General features: G+C 44.4%; 2 protein-coding genes across 2 annotated transcripts in view; both read right to left on the bottom strand.

Moving 5' to 3' along the window:
- Positions 1-377: 377 nt before the first annotated feature.
- Positions 378-7325, bottom strand: LOC140996412 (transcription termination factor 1-like). The gene is made up of 10 exons (XM_073466809.1): positions 6855-7325; positions 3907-4031; positions 3436-3621; positions 3199-3277; positions 2828-2952; positions 2428-2623; positions 2188-2280; positions 1694-1759; positions 1507-1592; positions 378-901 (listed from the first exon to the last, which is right to left on the bottom strand). Exons 1-10 carry the CDS (start codon positions 7235-7237, stop codon positions 696-698), a joined length of 1545 nt encoding a protein of 514 aa, XP_073322910.1. The 5' UTR covers positions 7238-7325; the 3' UTR covers positions 378-695.
- A 6424-nt stretch (positions 7326-13749) lies between these two features.
- LOC140996431 (uncharacterized) overlaps positions 13750-16572 on the bottom strand; it is a 6088-nt gene continuing 3265 nt past the window's right edge. The window contains exon 4 of the mRNA XM_073466842.1: positions 13750-15110. Within this exon, the coding sequence (XP_073322943.1) occupies positions 14928-15110 (183 nt within the window). The 3' untranslated portion in view covers positions 13750-14927. The remainder of the gene's footprint in view (positions 15111-16572) is intronic.

Below are 16572 nucleotides of genomic sequence, written 5' to 3'. Positions count from 1 at the left end.
TGGTTGATTTAAATGGAGGAATTTAATATCTAGTCTCTAATCTGCACACGAACGCCGAAAAGTGTTTTAAGGTTCAGTGTTTAAGTTTTAAATGTTTCTTCGTTCAGTCGGTTGATGTTTGATGATTTAATGCAGACTTAACTCATTAATTACTGCAGCTCATCTGTTTACTGAACATTCATTGATTACAGATGAGCTGAAGGTGTTTAGACAAAATGATCTCTGATCTTATTTTGTAAAATTAAAAACAGAAACCATGAAAACCTTCAAATTATGTTTGGAGATAATCAATTAATAATAATTAAGTTAAACTGTTCATTAACCACTTTTTAAACAAATAAACTAAAATCCTAATGACACTTTAAACTGAACAGTAATCAATCTGTTAGTTATTTATTCAGCGGTGGCGCTGATCACTCTGTGCCCTCATCAGTAATATTATTGATCACAGATCAGGTTGAACTGGTTTGATAAAAACAAATGACATGAAAAAAAAAAAACATTTCATTAGAAACATCAAACGTTTGATACAGACACATCAAGTCATCAGGACCTTCAAAATAAAAGCGACTTCCTGTCAGGACTCGATCTGCTTCACATCTCAGTCCAACGCAGACAGAAGTCCGTCCACTCTAAGGACACAGCCAATCACACTGAAGCAGGGGTGGGGCCTGCTACTATTTCATTCCTTTGTTTTAATGAACAGATCTTCCTGATCGGCCGGAGGTCAGCTGGCTGTTGTCTAGCTCCAGGAAGTCCTCGTCCTCGTCCTGACAGCTGATGACATCAGACAGCAGGTAGCTGTCCTCCTGCTGCTCCCGCTGCTGCTGCACCTCCTCTCTGTTCTGTAGTTTCTCCTTCAGGACAGGAACGACTCTGAGCTGCAGGAAGTCGATGATGTCTGTGCAACCAGGAACAGGAAGTTACACACAGGCTGAAGATGATTTCATGCTAGAGACAGACCGAAGTCGGTTTCATGTTGGGGACGTCTTGAAGTCTGCTTTAAGCTAGAGATGGGCCGAAGTCTGTTTCATGCTAAAGACGGAACAAAGTCGGTTTCATGTTAGAGACAGAACGAAGTCCGTTTCATGCTAGAGACGGAACAAAGTCGGTTTCATGTTAGGGACAGAACGAAGTTGGTTTCATGTTGGGGACCTACTGAAGTCTGCATTACGCTAGACGGAACGAAGTCGGTTTTATGTTGGCGATGGACTGAAGTCAGTTTAATGTCAGATGAAGTATTTAACGTGGCAGAAGAAGTATTTAACATGGCAGAAGAAGTATTTAACGTGGCAGAAGAAGTATTTAACGTGGCAGATGAAGTATTTAACGCGGCAGAAGAAGTATTTAACGTGGCAGATGAAGTATTTAACGCGGCAGAAGAAGTATTTAACGCGGCAGAAGAAGTATTTAACGTGGCAGATGAAGTATTTAACGCGGCAGATGAAGTATTTAACGTGGCAGAAGAAGTATTTAACGTGGCAGATGAAGTATTCCAGTACTGACCTCCGTAGGATAAACTGGTCCAGTTGGGAACTCTGGAGACTTTCAGTCTGTGGAAACTCTTCTGAACACACACCGGAGTCACTTGACTGCAAGACAACACAGTTCAGAGGTTAAATAAAGTTTGTTTATTTCCACCAGCTGATCAGCTGACTGAAGCCTCTAACAACAGATTGACCTTTGACCTCACCCAACAGTGTTTGCCACCTCGTCCCAGTCGATGTCCGCTGCGTCCTCCACTCGCATGCTGTACAACCTGTAACACATAGTTATTATTAATGTTCCTGCTGCTGACGTTCTCAACGTTCATCTGATGTTCTTTCTCTTCTAATGGAGCTGCTGGGTTCTGGCACCAAGAATCATTCAGAAAATAAATTTACAGTCGGAGATCCTTTAATGTGAGTGAAAGAAACTTCTTCCTGAAGAATTTTAAAAAAAATAAAAAATTTCCTGACCTTACCTTTAATGTACAGACACAGAATATATATGTCATATTTATATTAAAACTCTTTAATGTAACAAACATCATTAAAACATCACTGAAGTTATACACTCATCAGTATCCAACACAGTGACCACACACCTTTACACATGTGGTTTATATGCTGTAAACAACACAGGTGTGTGTGTCTTGTGTGTCAGGTGTGTCATGTGTGTCGTGTGTCAGGTCTGTCATGATCTCACGTGTTGATCAGGTGGATTTTAGCCTGAAGTCCTTCAGCTCCTCTGTTAAAGGTGCTGCCACCTGATGACAGTTTACACTTCAGAATGGAGAACCTGAAACACACACACACAGTGAAATATATTGTGTTATGATATCAGTACTAGTATCACAAATGGTTGTATCCAAGTCCCCCGTGTATCTGTTTCTGGGATCCACAGTACCAGTACCGTACCAGTACCAGACCCAGCAAGTGTACTGACCACTTGAGTCGACACTGGACCCAGGATCTGGTCCCGACCTGCAGACTGATCTCCTTCCAGGGCAGGTTGTTACACAGCTGGTCTCTGCTCAGACCAGAGCCTGCAGGACTTTGCTGGACCAGAACCTCCAGGTGAGCCTTCAGAGCCTGCTTTAACCTGGACACTTCATCTGGACTCCAAGAACCACGACCTTTAGCTGGCCGGACCCAAACAGAACCACTCAGGTAAGACAGAGGTCACACACACGCTGATCATTCATGTGCATGTTGATCACTGATCAATAAGTTTTGACTCTGACAGCTGCAGTCACTTCATCACTGTGAAATTGTCTGAAGTGTTCTCATGTTCTAATGCACAGGTGTGGAGTTCTAACAGAACCTGAGAGAACCTCAATGTTTACCGATGCTGGCGAAGCGTTTCTGTAAAGCGTAGACACTGCGGCCCATCTTCTCTGAGATCGTTTTCCAGTCGTTACCATGGAGGTTCTGTAACTTCACCAGAGAATGCATTTCCTCCTCAGAGAACCTGACAGAGAACACCCACAGGTAGAACATAAACATGATGAGGGTTCTGCAGCTGACATGTAAAGATACAGAGGGTTCTGCAGCTAGAATGTGAAGATACTCAGGGTTCTGCAGCTGACATGTAAGGATATAGGGGGATCTACAGCTAAAATGCAAACATACAGGGGGTTCTGCAGATAGGACCTAAAGATACAGAGGGTTCTTGTCTTAGAACAGAAACAGGTTTGAGTTAACTTTGACCTCTGACCTTCCCATGTGGTTACTCTCATCAAAAATCTTCTTGGCTCGAGTGTAAACCTGCTGACAGGACCGGGGGATTCCCTCAGCTGGAGAGAGAGACAGACACAGACAGACAGACAGACAGACAGACAGACAGACAGACAGACACAGAGACAGACAGGTTGCTCAGCAGGACTGTCACAAGTGTTCCTCAGTCATCACTTTTGATGATGATGATGATGATGATGATGATGTGTTTACATACCGATCCTCTCCAGAAAGTGATGTTGTGCCCTCAACCTCTTGATCTCTGTCTCCTGCTCTTTGAACCTCTTAGGAAACAGAAGCTGATTGGCCGAGCTGATCCCCGTCAGCATGAGGAAGTCTGCCACGTTCTGTCTGATCAGCTGATTCTCCTCCTGAGAGCACCGCCCCTGACGCAGAGGCACACCTGGACGACCACAACAGGTGGATATCAGGCTCCTGGCTGTTTGCAGTATTAGCACCTGGCTGTGTGCAGTATTAGTACCTGGCTGTTTGCAGTAATAGTACCTGGCTGTTTGCAGTATTAGTACTTGGCTGTGAGCAGTATTAGTACCTGGCTTTGTGCAGTATTAGTACCTGGCTGTGTGCAGTATTAGTACCTGGCTGTTTGCAGTATTAGTACTTGGCTGTGAGCAGTATTAGTACCTGGCTTTGTGCAGTATTAGTACCTGGCTGTGTGCAGTATTAGTACCTTGCTGTTTGAAGGTCTTGAAGCGCTGCAGGTCGTATCTCAGCAGTTTATTGATTTGATCAATTGATTTGTTCTTGACGTCAGGAACAAACTCCTGAAGCTCCTCCAGCAACGCTGAGTCCAACCTGACAACACAGTAAATATACTGTTAATACTGTGCTCTGATTGGACCAGAGAAATGCTGCGCTCTGATTGGACCAGAGAAATACTGCACTTAAAACTTTATTGAAAATTCAAAAATTAATTGCTAACACCACTGTTGGAAACATTTCAGTTTTCACCCTCTATGAATAGTGCTTTGATTACTATACCGCCAAAACCTGGTAAACCTTCTAACAAGTGTGAAAACATGAGACCCATAAGTTTATTAAACTCTGACCTCAAGATAATATGTAAACTGTTGGCAAAACGGTTACAAAAACTACTGCCAAATATTATTAATAGAGATCAAACGGATTTATAATAGGAAGGCAGGGTTTTCACAATGTAAGAAGGGTACTGAACATTATTCATACTAACAAAGAAATGTCAAATGCAGCGCTCTTATCATTAGATGCGGAAAAGGCCTTTGATACGGTCGAATGGCCTTATCTTTTCAATGTTTTAGAAAGGTTTGGAATTGGAAGTAATTTCATAAAATGGATTAATGTGATATATAAAAAAATTCTACTGCAGAAATATTTCAAAACCAATAAAAATCAGTAAAGGATGACAACAAGGTTGCCCACTATCTCCTTTATTGTTCACACTAGCAATTGAACCTCTCGCAATCAGAGTACATTCACATCAGCAACTTTGTGGTATAGCAGTGGGGCCAACAGAACACAGAATATCCTTGTATGCTGAGGATGTCATCCTATTCATGTCAAATTTAAATAAATCACTACTGGCTGTGTGTAAAGTTAGTACCTGGTTTTATTTCGGGATATAAAGTGAATAACACAAAATCTTCTATATTACTGCTCAACTCAAATGAAAGAAAGAATCCAATTCCAGAGGTAATGTGGAGCAGTTTAAATATTTGGGAGTACAGATTTTGCCAAGGTTGGAAAACATTGTTGAAGCTAATTATGAACCTTTGATGATGGAAATTAATGAGTCAATCGATAAATGGATGTCACTACCAGTATCTATAATTGAGCAAGTTAATATTTTAAAAATGAATATACTACCGAAGCTACTCTATTTATTATTTCAAAATATACCTCTGCCACCTCCTCCAGATTTTTTCTCAAAAACTAAAAACATATTTGTGAGATTTATATGGAAGAATCTGAGGGCAAGACTTTGTTTGTCTTTGTTGTATTAACCATCTGACGGGGGGGCTTAAGGTGTCCAAACTTAATGTGGTATTACTGGTCTGCGCAGCTGAGGTCTGTTATGTTCTACTTCTCATGAATGAGCCTCCACATTGGACTGATATGGAATCTCATGGTCTAACAACTTCCCTCATACATATACTCAGACACAGTAAAAAGACTAAGGAAACAAACTACAAACCCAATAGTACAGCATATGTTAAAGATATGGTATGATGTACAAACATATTTAAAAGAACCGCATACATTATTTCAATAGAGTCCAATATGGGGTAATCGTTTTTTTATACCAGTAAGAGCAGATGCAACATTTAAATCGTGGGACTCTAAGGGACTTAAAATGATCCAAGGCCTTTACTTGACAGACTCTGATATTATGAGGTCTTCTGAGGAGTTGAGGTTTAAATTTGGTCTCAACAGGAAACATTTCTCTTTTGGAGTACCTCCAGCTTAGAAGCTTTGTTAAAGCAAATCAAAATAACATACTTACTAGACCCCCACATTCATCCTTGGAGAAAATGATGATATTAGGACAGTTTGAGAAATGGTATCATATCAAAATTTTACAGGTTGCTGACATCTTATTCATCAGAAAATTCACAGTGTAAGTTGAATGCATGGAAAGAAAACTTGCAATTAGAAGTTTCAGATGGCGATTGGAAAGCAGCCTGTGCTAATGCTCACACTATGTCTATAAATACACGTCTTAGACTTATACAGTATAAATGGTTCATGCAGACTGTGACACCAATAAATCTTTTATCTATTAAATAGATATAATAAAATGTACCAGATGTATGTACAAAATGTATGGAATCCAGAGGAACTTTGTTTCACTCCATTTGGCAATGCAGAAAGATTTAAACATTCTGGGAAGAGGTAAGAGCTGTAGTCGAGAAGATTATTTCAAACCAAATCTTACTGGATCCTAAACTTTTTCTGTTGGGCTTATACCCAGAGAAACATAATTACAGTAGGAATGAATGAGCATTTATAGACCTCAGCTTGCTTTATGCCAAGAACTGTGTTGCACTGTTGTGGAAAAAGATTCATAGACCAAGTACAACTCCATGGATAAGACAGATGTTATCAAGCCTTCCATTAGAGAGGACAACTTACATATTAAAGGCTAAACAGCATGTATTTGAGGACATATGGAGCCCTTTCATCAACTACATTGAGGACTTGGATTTAACTGACGAAGAAGTGGATGACTAGTTTTTGTGGACAATGCAGATTCCGATCTTGTAGGATTTATATTGTTCTTATGTGTTTTAATTTGCACTAATTACAAATAATAGTCAATTTTGAATAGATTACCATTTTCTTTAACAGGAGGAGCATTCCTGTTCTGAGTGTTATGTTGTCTTTTTTCTTTTTTTGTCTGTTTTAGTAAATGCAGCAATCTTACAGTTGTATGGAAGTTGAATGAATATATGCGGCTGTAAAGGCTGTATTTCATGGTGTTAAAAATAAAATAAAATAAAAATATTGTGGGAAAAAAACTATTTAAAATATTAAAACTTTATGAAGTAACTTTATGAAGTTTAAGTTTTTTGTCACTATATTATGTTGACTTTTCCTCGCTGCTGCTCATTCTATGTTAAAATAATAATAAAACAAACTCACTGATCTTCTTCTTCAGCTGTTCTTCTTTTCTTCTTCTTTACTCCTCCTTTTCCTCTTCCTGTCTTCTTCCTCTCTCTCACCGTCTCCCTCCTCCTCTCCTCTTTTCTCTTCTTCTTCTTCTTCTCTCCCGCAGTCTCTCTCTCCTGTGACATCACACTCCCACCTCCCTTCTTCTTCTTGTTTTTCTTTTTTTCCTTTATCGCGGTGTTGGTGGTTTCTATGGAAACCAAGGAGTCAGTTTCTCTGTTGTTGGAGTCTGTTACCATGACGATACTCTCCTCACTCAGCCCCTTCTTGTGACTTTTCTTCTTCTTCTTTTCTGTTTTGCAGGTCTCTACGTCAACCTGTGTTTCTTCCTCCTCCTCCTCCTTCAGACTGCTCATGCCTTCATGAGCTGGAGGATGAGGAGGCCTGACCTCCTCTTCCTCACTCTTGTGTTTCTTTTTCTTCTTCGCTACTCTCTCAGGTGTGTCAATGTCTACAGGCGGAGGACATTCCTCCAGACTAACTGACCTCCTCCTCTTCTTCTGATGGGAGGGAGAGACAGAGTTTGCAAGTTTCATGATAGGAAGAGGTGATGGAGGAGGAGGTGATGGAGGAGGAGGTGATGGAACGGGAGGTGATGGAGGAGGACGTGCAGACTCGATCTTGTTGATCAGTTTGTTGTTGAAGCTGTAAGAGAAGAAACAAACGTCAGTCTGATCAGGTTCAGACTGGACCAGGTCCGACACCAGGTCCGACACCAGGTCCAACACCAGGTCCAACACCATTACCGTTTTTCCATCACGTCTGCTGGCCTGGCTCTACTCAGTTTCACTCGGCACAGCCGGAGGAGCAGGCGGTGTCTGCACACGTTCAGGTAAACTTCTGCTGTTATTGTTTTTGTGGTTGTTGTTATGTAATAATAATAATAATAATAATAATAATAATAGTTGCATGCAAATCCCCATTTCCATCACAGCTGGTCCACCTGCTTGAAGGTGAGTCTTAAACCAATAATGCTCGTCTCGATCTCCACCACCATCAAAGAATCACCACTAACAAAGTGGCTCCGCTAACTCAGTTACAAACAAGTTTCATTTACTTTAACTCCTTCACAATAAAAGCCCCCGTTACTGAGCAGTAAAACACAGCAGATGTTTAAAGAACAAACAGGACAAGAGAAACTAAAGAGATTCACTTAGAAGCTTCAAAAGTACTGAGAGCTGAACACACTGACTTAAAAAACCTCTTTCTCTCAGGTTTCCTGCACAGACATGAGTTCAGTATCCATTTGACGGGGAGGTGCTGAGGCTGGTGTTGTGTTGTGTTCAGGTAATGGTGTGTTGTTTTCAGGTGCCGGTGCTGGTGTTGTATTGTATTCAGGTGCTGGTGTGTTGTGTTCAGGTGCTGGTGTTGTGTTGTATTCAGGTGCTGGTGTGTTGTGTTCAGGTGCTGGTGTTGTGTTGTATTCAGGTGCTGGTGTTGTGTTGTGTTCAGGTGCTGGTGTTGTATTGTATTCAGGTGCTGGTGTGTTGTGTTCAGGTGCTGGTGTTGTGTTGTGTTCAGGTGCTGGTGTTGTATTGTATTCAGGTGCTGGTGTGTTGTGTTCAGGTGCTGGTGTTGTGTTGAGGTGCTGGTGTTGTGTTGTGTTCAGGTGCTAGTGTTGTGTTCAGGTGTTGTGTTGTGTTGTGTTCAGGTGCTGGTGTTGTGTTCAGGTGTTGTGTTGTGTTGTGTTCAGGTGTTGTGTTGTGTTCAGGTGTTGTGTTGTGGTCAGGTGTTGTGTTGTGTTCAGGTGTTGTGTTCAAGTTTTGTGTTCAGGTGCTGGTGTTGTGTTCAGGTGCTGTGTTGTGTTCAGGTGCTGGTGTTGTGTTCAGGTGTTGTGTTCAGGTGCTGTGTTGTGTTCAGGTGCAGTGTTCAGGTGCTGTGTTGTGTTGTGTTCAGGTGCAGAGGGCTGTTCCAGAAAGGAGGCTCAACAGACTCTGAGCTAACCCTGAACTCTGAGTTGACTCACCCTGTGAAGTGAAACTCTGAGTGTTCAGCTCCAGAACAGCTGATCTGAGTTAGGTCAGTCGACTCTGAGTGTGTTAACTCTGAGTTGAGCTCGTGCCTGACGACTAGTAAAAAGCCGTCATCAATGGAGCTCCGATACTGTGATTTACCATGGCAACAGGGGAGAAAACAGGAAGCAGACACTTTCTGGGAAAAAAAAAAAAAGTAACACGGCCGTAATAAAAACCACTGACAGTTTTGGATGCGGTCGTCTTTTCATTTTGAATTTAACATCACTTTCTTTTATATTAGCCTTTGAGGAAGTGGTTGAATGTTGTTCAATGTTTTATTTTATTTTATTTTAGGCTATTTTATTTAATTTAAATCGGCTGAAAATGAAATATAAAAACAGTCTCACGATGGCTCCTCACTTTGGTTTTATTTCACATATTAAACAAAGTAAAAGTTTATTCAGTGGATATTTTAACTTGTAGTAGCTTTTACCACCAACAGATGCTGTTTAACACACACCTGTGTCCTAACATCACCTGTGTCCTAACATCACCTGTGTCCTAACATCACCTGTGTCCCAACATCACCTGTGTCCTAACATCACCTGTGTCCTAACATCACCTGTGTCCTAACATCCTGCTGAGTGGAGGAACATGAGGTGGTGCTCACCTCCACCTCCACCTCCACCTCCACCACGTCCGCCAGAGGCAGAGGAGCTGGTCCCGGGTCAGGTCGCTGGGTGACCGGAGGCAGAGGAGCTGGTCCCGGGTCAGGTCGCTGGGTGACCGGAGGCAGAGGAGCTGGTCCCGGGTCAGGTCGCTGGGGGACCGGAGGCTGAGGAGCTGGTCCCGGGTCAGGTCGCTGGGGGACCGGAGGCTGAGGAGCTGGTCCCGGGTCAGGTCGCTGGGTGACCGGAGGCAGAGGAGCTGGTCCCGGGTCAGGTCGCTGGGGGACCGGAGGCAGAGGAGCTGGTCCCGGGTCAGGTCGCTGGGGGACCGGAGGCTGAGGAGCTGGTCCCGGGTCAGGTCGCTGGGTGACCGGAGGCAGAGGAGCTGGTCCCGGGTCAGGTCGCTGGGTGACCGGAGGCAGAGGAGCTGGTCCCGGGTCAGGTCGCTGGGTGACCGGAGGCAGAGGAGCTGGTCCCGGGTCAGGTCGCTGGGGGACCGGAGGCAGAGGAGCTGGTCCCGGGTCAGGTCGCTGGGTGACCGGAGGCAGAGGAGCTGGTCCCGGGTCAGGTCGCTGGGTGACCGGAGGCAGAGGAGCTGGTCCCGGGTCAGGTCGCTGGGGGACCGGAGGCAGAGGAGCTGGTCCCGGGTCAGGTCGCTGGGGGACCGGAGGCAGAGGAGCTGGTCCCGGGTCAGGTCGCTGGGTGACCGGAGGCTGAGGGCGTCTCTGCCCCAGGACCCATCATCAGAGGCAGACACACACTGACTGTCTACAGACTGAACTCAGTCATTTAATCTTATACTGCAAACTAGAAACACGGACTTTGAAATGACGCTGTTGGAAACATACAGCAGCTACTGACGGTTACTTCTGCAGCTCTGTGGGAAATACAGAAGCCAAATGAAATGTGAGTTGTTTCTCTTGTTCTGGCTGCTGGAAGGTGATCGATTAACCTGCGCAGTGATTAAAAAACAAAACAAGAGGATGGTTCAGATCTGAGAGACGTCAGCGATGACGTGTGGCCTGATACTCGCTGTGCGGCGGAGAATATACATGACGGACTGATGAGGAGCGGTACTGTTCGGTTCGGTCCTCGTCAGGGAGTGATCACATCACAACGTGATCGGACTGAAGGAAAGCACAGCCGCTGTCAGACAGCTCTGTCACACTCAGGGCTTCTTCAGGTAAACCTGCCGGTGAGCAGGTGAGTTCACAGAGTCAGTACCGCAGAAACAGACCCAGAGTTTAAGTTACCTCTCTAAGTTACTGAAAACCCAGAGTTTCTCTCAGCTCAGGGTTCACAAACCCAGAGTTTTCACAAAACCCGCTTTCTGGAATACCCCCCTGGTGTTGTGTTCAGGTACTGGTGTTGTGTTGTGTTGTGTTGTGTTCAGGTACTGGTGTTGTGTTGTGTTGTGTTGTGTTCAGGTGCTGGTGTTGTGTTGATGAATGTTTGAAGTGGAGAACAGAAAGTCTTCAGTTCAGAGTTATATTTTATTTTATTTATAATAACCTGATGATATAAACCGAGTGTAAGACTGAGGTGACAAAACTCTTTGATTAATAATCATGTGTGGTGTTAATCTATAGAGACGTTTCACTGATCAATACCAGAACCACTGTTGGACTTCAGCTGGTTACTGGATCACATTTTGTTTTGATGGTTTTTGGCTGGTCTGTCTCGCGGACCTGGCAACAGGCAGCGATCTGACGTCACCTTGACCACGTGTCTCATACAAACAACTCAACAAACAACAAATCAAAAAAGAGATATCGATCCGAATCGATCATTATTGATCATTGGTCATTATTGATGAGACAGAACTGCTGGACGTCTTTAAATCGGACCGAACAGTTGTGTTGAAGCCAACATGGCGTCCGTCCTGCTGGCCCACTTGTTTGTTTGTTAATTCTGCTGATAGTCACGTGGTAAACACATTAAACAACATGTAAACATCCGGTCTGAGTTCTGGTTCTGGTCCCGGTTCTGAACACGGTTTAATCACTCACCGTCTCCTCTGCTGCTGCACGCGGGCTGGAAGCGAGACTGGTTGTTTACTTCCGGTTTTCTAGCAGCGCATGCGCGGGATGCTTGAAAGAGCAGGGAGAGAACACAGAGGTCTCACTCTGACTGAGTTTTCTGATTCCAGGAACCGTGTTCTGTCTGATACTTTTACTCAAGCACAACATTTAAGTACTTTTTACATGTCATGCTGCGGCTACTGCAGTACAGTTACTGCTCATTACTTTATTTATTATAAGTATTTTAAGAGCTGAACTGTGTTTAGTGTCAAAAGGTTTTAAATCAAACTGGTTTAAATATAAAGAGATTTAAAGTTTAAGCGTCTGTAATAAAACACAGGAAACTAGAGAAGGCAAGTTCTGAAGAACTTGCGGTTGTGAATGCTCCCTGTTGAGAAGCTGACACCAAATGCGCAATGCTGGCTGTGAAAACTTTGAATAATGTCAAGAATATAAGAAATATGTTGAATATTTTAAGGTTTTTGAAGAGCTGACGCCAGATGCGGATTGCTGCCTTTGAAAACTTTGAATAATGTCCAGAATATCTAAAAACTGTGAAATAATTTTGTTGGTTTGGTTTGTTGAAAAGCTGAGGCCAAACTGAATTGGTGGCTTGAATTTATTTGAAGTCTCGTCTGAAGACAATGAAGCTTCCTAATAGTTGGGTGAGAATGAAGGATTAAAAATAGAATATAAGCTGTGAGCCAAACAGGAGTATGAAGAGATGTGACAGTGAGAATGAATCAAATACTCTGAATGGGACTGAAAAGTGAAATAAATGTCAATGTATCAGTGATTGGGAACATTTAAATATTTAGATGGAGATTCTGGCTTGAATGAATGAAAAGATAATAGTTAAATATAGTTAAAATGTTGGGAAATATAGTCTGTATATCACTGTGTGTATTAAACTGACTCATTGATAAATCTGTCTCTCTCTGTGTTGGCCCAATTGATCTCGGTTGCCACGGTGATGGTAACCAGGGTAGTTGCGGTAACGGACTGTGAGAGTTGATTTAATAGTGATTTAGCTGAGGCTCACCTCACATTAACATGCTTCTCCATCCAAAACAGTAACTGCTATCACTCAAATAATGATATGGTCGAAACTATGAGAGTCTTGTAAACATTTAGTGAAATTTTTGTGTGTGTGTGGTCAAAAATGTGTCTTGTGGAGCAGTTCAGAAAAGTGGATGTGTTCGCCTGCCTCCAGATATTTTTCCTCTCAGTTTCATGGGAGTTAATGCGGCAGTTGGTCGGTGTTCCTGTCAGTTAAACGCCCACAGAGCCAAAAGTTTTTGTCCGATTGCCTCCAGAGAACCACTCTAGCGACCAGCACGAGTTTTCCTACAAGCTGATGTTGTCATTTTTCTGCTGGAGTGAAAATTGTGGAAGCAAGCGCGAGTTGAAGACGAGGTTTTGTGAATTTTTTTGAGCTGCTCCCCACTCTGTCAGTTGGCTCCTGCACTCTGGCTGTCAACATTCCACCACATACACACCAATGCAAAAATCTGAAAGTGGCTGAAAAGTTACCGATGTTTGAACTGCGACTGTGCAAAAAGTATGAATGCTGTGAGAAAGATGAATACAGGCTTGAATGTAGACAAATAGTGGAATATTTCAGAGTTCGAATGGAGTTTCTATCTGGAAGTGTGAATGATTAGATGAGCTTTGAAAATGCTTGAAAAAGTGTGAAATGTGGGATTTTTTGAACATCCCGTCATCTTGAATGGGAAAAAATGGCCGAAAAACGTTGAATATCTCTGAAAGTATGAACGATATGAATGAGAAAAATAGACACGGTCGATTCCCAATTGAGATGAATATTTGGTGTTTGAATGGAGTGAATACGTTGAAAAATGTTGAAGGAGTTAAGGGCCAAACTTTCTGACCCGGATGTTGTGAATGCCTCCTGCACTCACAACCAACTATGAAAGAAGCATTCAGAGGAACAGACGCTGCATTTACACCAAAGTACCCTGAACCTGCAGTAACCATGGTAACTGTACTCATCTGCTTAACCCTACCGGACCGGACCGGACCAATGACTGACTAATGTTCATAGCAGATCAAACTCTTGCTGATTTTATTAGATTTTTATAGAAAAACACACATTTCAGCTGTCTGTAAATACAATTTAACAAAATAAAATAAAAATGTTAAACACTTAAAATTAAACTCGTTAGTTTGTTGATGACCTGAAATCAAAACAGGAAACTGAATCTGAGTTCGTTAAAATCTGATTTTACTACTGAGATTCATTTACACAACAGGACAGACCACAGACCTGGACCTGGATCAGACTGGACCCAGATCAGTTCTGGACCAGGTTAAGTTCTGGACCTGGATCAGTTCTGGTTTCCGTTGGATCATCTTCTGGTGAGTTTCTCGACATGTGGTCCAGGACCCAGAGGGGTCACCTGATCATCACTGACATGTTTGAAACGTGTGGTCATGTCTTCTTTTTCCACCTTCAAAGAACCTTTAAACTACAGGAACCACCTGAGACCTGGTTCTACACAGAACATGAACCTGGAACAACCTGGAGGAAGTTGGTTCTCACTTTGTTTCACAATCAGAGCGTTTCAGAAGTTCTTCTTTGTGGAGACAACAACGTATAGATTCTTTACATGTGATGGGTTTTTAATGTCAGTTTGTTAAATGAACAGAAGAAAACAAGAAAACAGAACCAGAGCCTGACTGAAAGCCTTCATCTGTTCCTCAGCAGAACTCTTCAGATCTGCTGCAGGATCGTCTTCATGTTCTAATCTGTCAGATGGATCAAAGTTAAACAGCTCAGCCTGATGGAGGTCACCTGGGGGAGGTCACCGGGAGGTCACCTGGGGGGGGGCCCTGGTGGAGGTCACCTGGCGGAGGTCACATGGGGGGGGCCCTGGTGGAGGTCACCGAGAGGAGGTCACCTGGGGGGGGCCCTGGTGGAGGTCACCTGGCGGAGGTCACATGGGGGGGGGGGGTTGGTGGAGGTCACCTGATGGAGGTCACCTGATGGGAGTCACTTGGTGGGGGTCACCTGGTGCTGAGCAGCTGAGACGTTTGGCTTCAGTAAAATGTTTCCAGACGGAGAAAAGAAGAATTCACAGATGTTAAATATTAATGATGTTAACGGCGTCATCAGAGACACAAAGAGACAAACGACTAATGTTAATATTCAACTGATCGATCGTTTCTGATTCAGTCTGTGGGATCATATAAAAACCAACAGGCGTGATGAAGATGAGCTGAAGTCTTCTTCATAAACATGAATGTTTACAGACTCCACAGGGAGCCTCTGCTTGGTCCCAGGTCAGACCTGCAGGTGACATCATCAGCTTCGGTCACGTCTCCACAGCAACAGGCTGACATCAGCACAGTACTGAAAACATTGAAAGACTCTGGTCTTCATCACTGATGATGGTGATGATGATGGTGGTGGTGGTGGGTGGAGTCAGCGGTGTGTGTTTGAAGTGAAGCTCGCTGCTCGTCGATCCTCCTTGACTGAACTCTCTGGACCAATGAGAAGAAGTCCTCCTGAACCACATCATCGAGGTCAGGAAGAGAACACCTCTGATCGTCCATCCGGTCCGACTGCAGAGAGACGGGTCAGAGAGAGACAGACGGGTCAGAGAGAGACCGACGGGTCAGAGAGACAGATGGGTCAGAGAGACAGGTCAGAGGGACAGACAGGTCAGAGAGAGACACGTCAGAGAGAGAGACAGATGGGTCAAAGAGACAGACGGGTCAGAGAGACAGATGGGTCAGAGAGACAGGTCAGAGAGACAGACAGGTCAGAGAGAGACAGACAGGTCAGAGGGACAGATGGGTCAGAGAGAAAGACGGGTCAGAGAGAGACTGACGGGTCAGAGAGACAGACGGGTCAGAGACAGACAGACAGGTCAGAGGGACAGACAGGTCAGAGAGACAGACGAGTCAGAGAGACATACGGGTCAGAGAGACATACGGGTCAGAGAGAGACAGACGGGTCAGAGAGACAGACGGGTAAGAGAGACATACGGGTCAGAGAGACAGATGGGTCAGAGAGACAGGTCAGAGGGACAGACAGGTCAGAGAGACAGGTCAGAGAGAGACAGACGGGTCAGAGAGACAGACAGGTCAGAGAGAGACAGACGGGTCAGAGAGACAGACGGGTCAGAGAGACAGACGGGTCAGAGAGAGACAGACGGGTCAGAGAGACAGACGGGTCAGAGAGAAAGACGGGTCAGAGAGAGACAGACGGGTCAGAGAGACAGACGGGTCAGAGAGAGACAGACGGGTCAGAGAGACAGATTGGTCAGAGAGACGTATCAGAGAGACAGACAGGTCAGAGAAACAGGTCAGAGAGTCAGACAGGTCAGAGGGACAGACAGGACAGAGAGAGAGAGACGGGTCAGAGAGAGAGACAGGTCAGAGGGACAGACAGGTCAGAGAGAGACAGACGGGTCAGAGAGACAGATGAGTCAGAGAGACAGGTCAGAGGGACAGACAGGTCAGAGAGAGACAGACGGGTCAGAGAGAAAGACGGGTCAGAGAGAGACAGACGGGTCAGAGAGACAGATGGGTCAGAGAGACGGATCAGAGAGACAGACAGGTCAGAGAGAGACAGACGGGTCAGAGAGACAGATGAGTCAGAGAGACAGACGGGTCAGAGAGACATACGGGTCAGAGAGAGACAGACGGGTCAGAGAGACAGATGGGTCAGAGAGACAAGTCAGAGGGACAGACAGGTCAGAGAGACAGATGGGTCAGAGAGACAGGTCAGAGGGACAGACAGGTCAGAGAGAGACAGACGGGTCAGAGAGAAAGACGGGTCAGAGAGACGGATCAGAGAGACAGACAGGTCAGAGAAACAGGTCAGAGAGTCAGACAGGTCAGAGGGACAGACAGGACAGAGAAAGAGACGGGTCAGAGAGAGAGACAGGTCAGAGGGACAGACAGGTCAGAGAGACAGGTCAGAGAGAGAGACAGGTCAGAGGGACAGACAGGTCAGAGAGACAGGTCAGAGAGAGAGACAGGTCACAGGTCATGAACGTAGAGAGACACACACACACAC

Source organism: Pagrus major, chromosome 5, assembly GCF_040436345.1.
Source record: "Pagrus major chromosome 5, Pma_NU_1.0".
Classification (NCBI taxonomy): Eukaryota; Metazoa; Chordata; class Actinopteri; order Spariformes; family Sparidae; genus Pagrus; species Pagrus major.
This window is presented reverse-complemented; position numbering and strand designations above follow the sequence as displayed.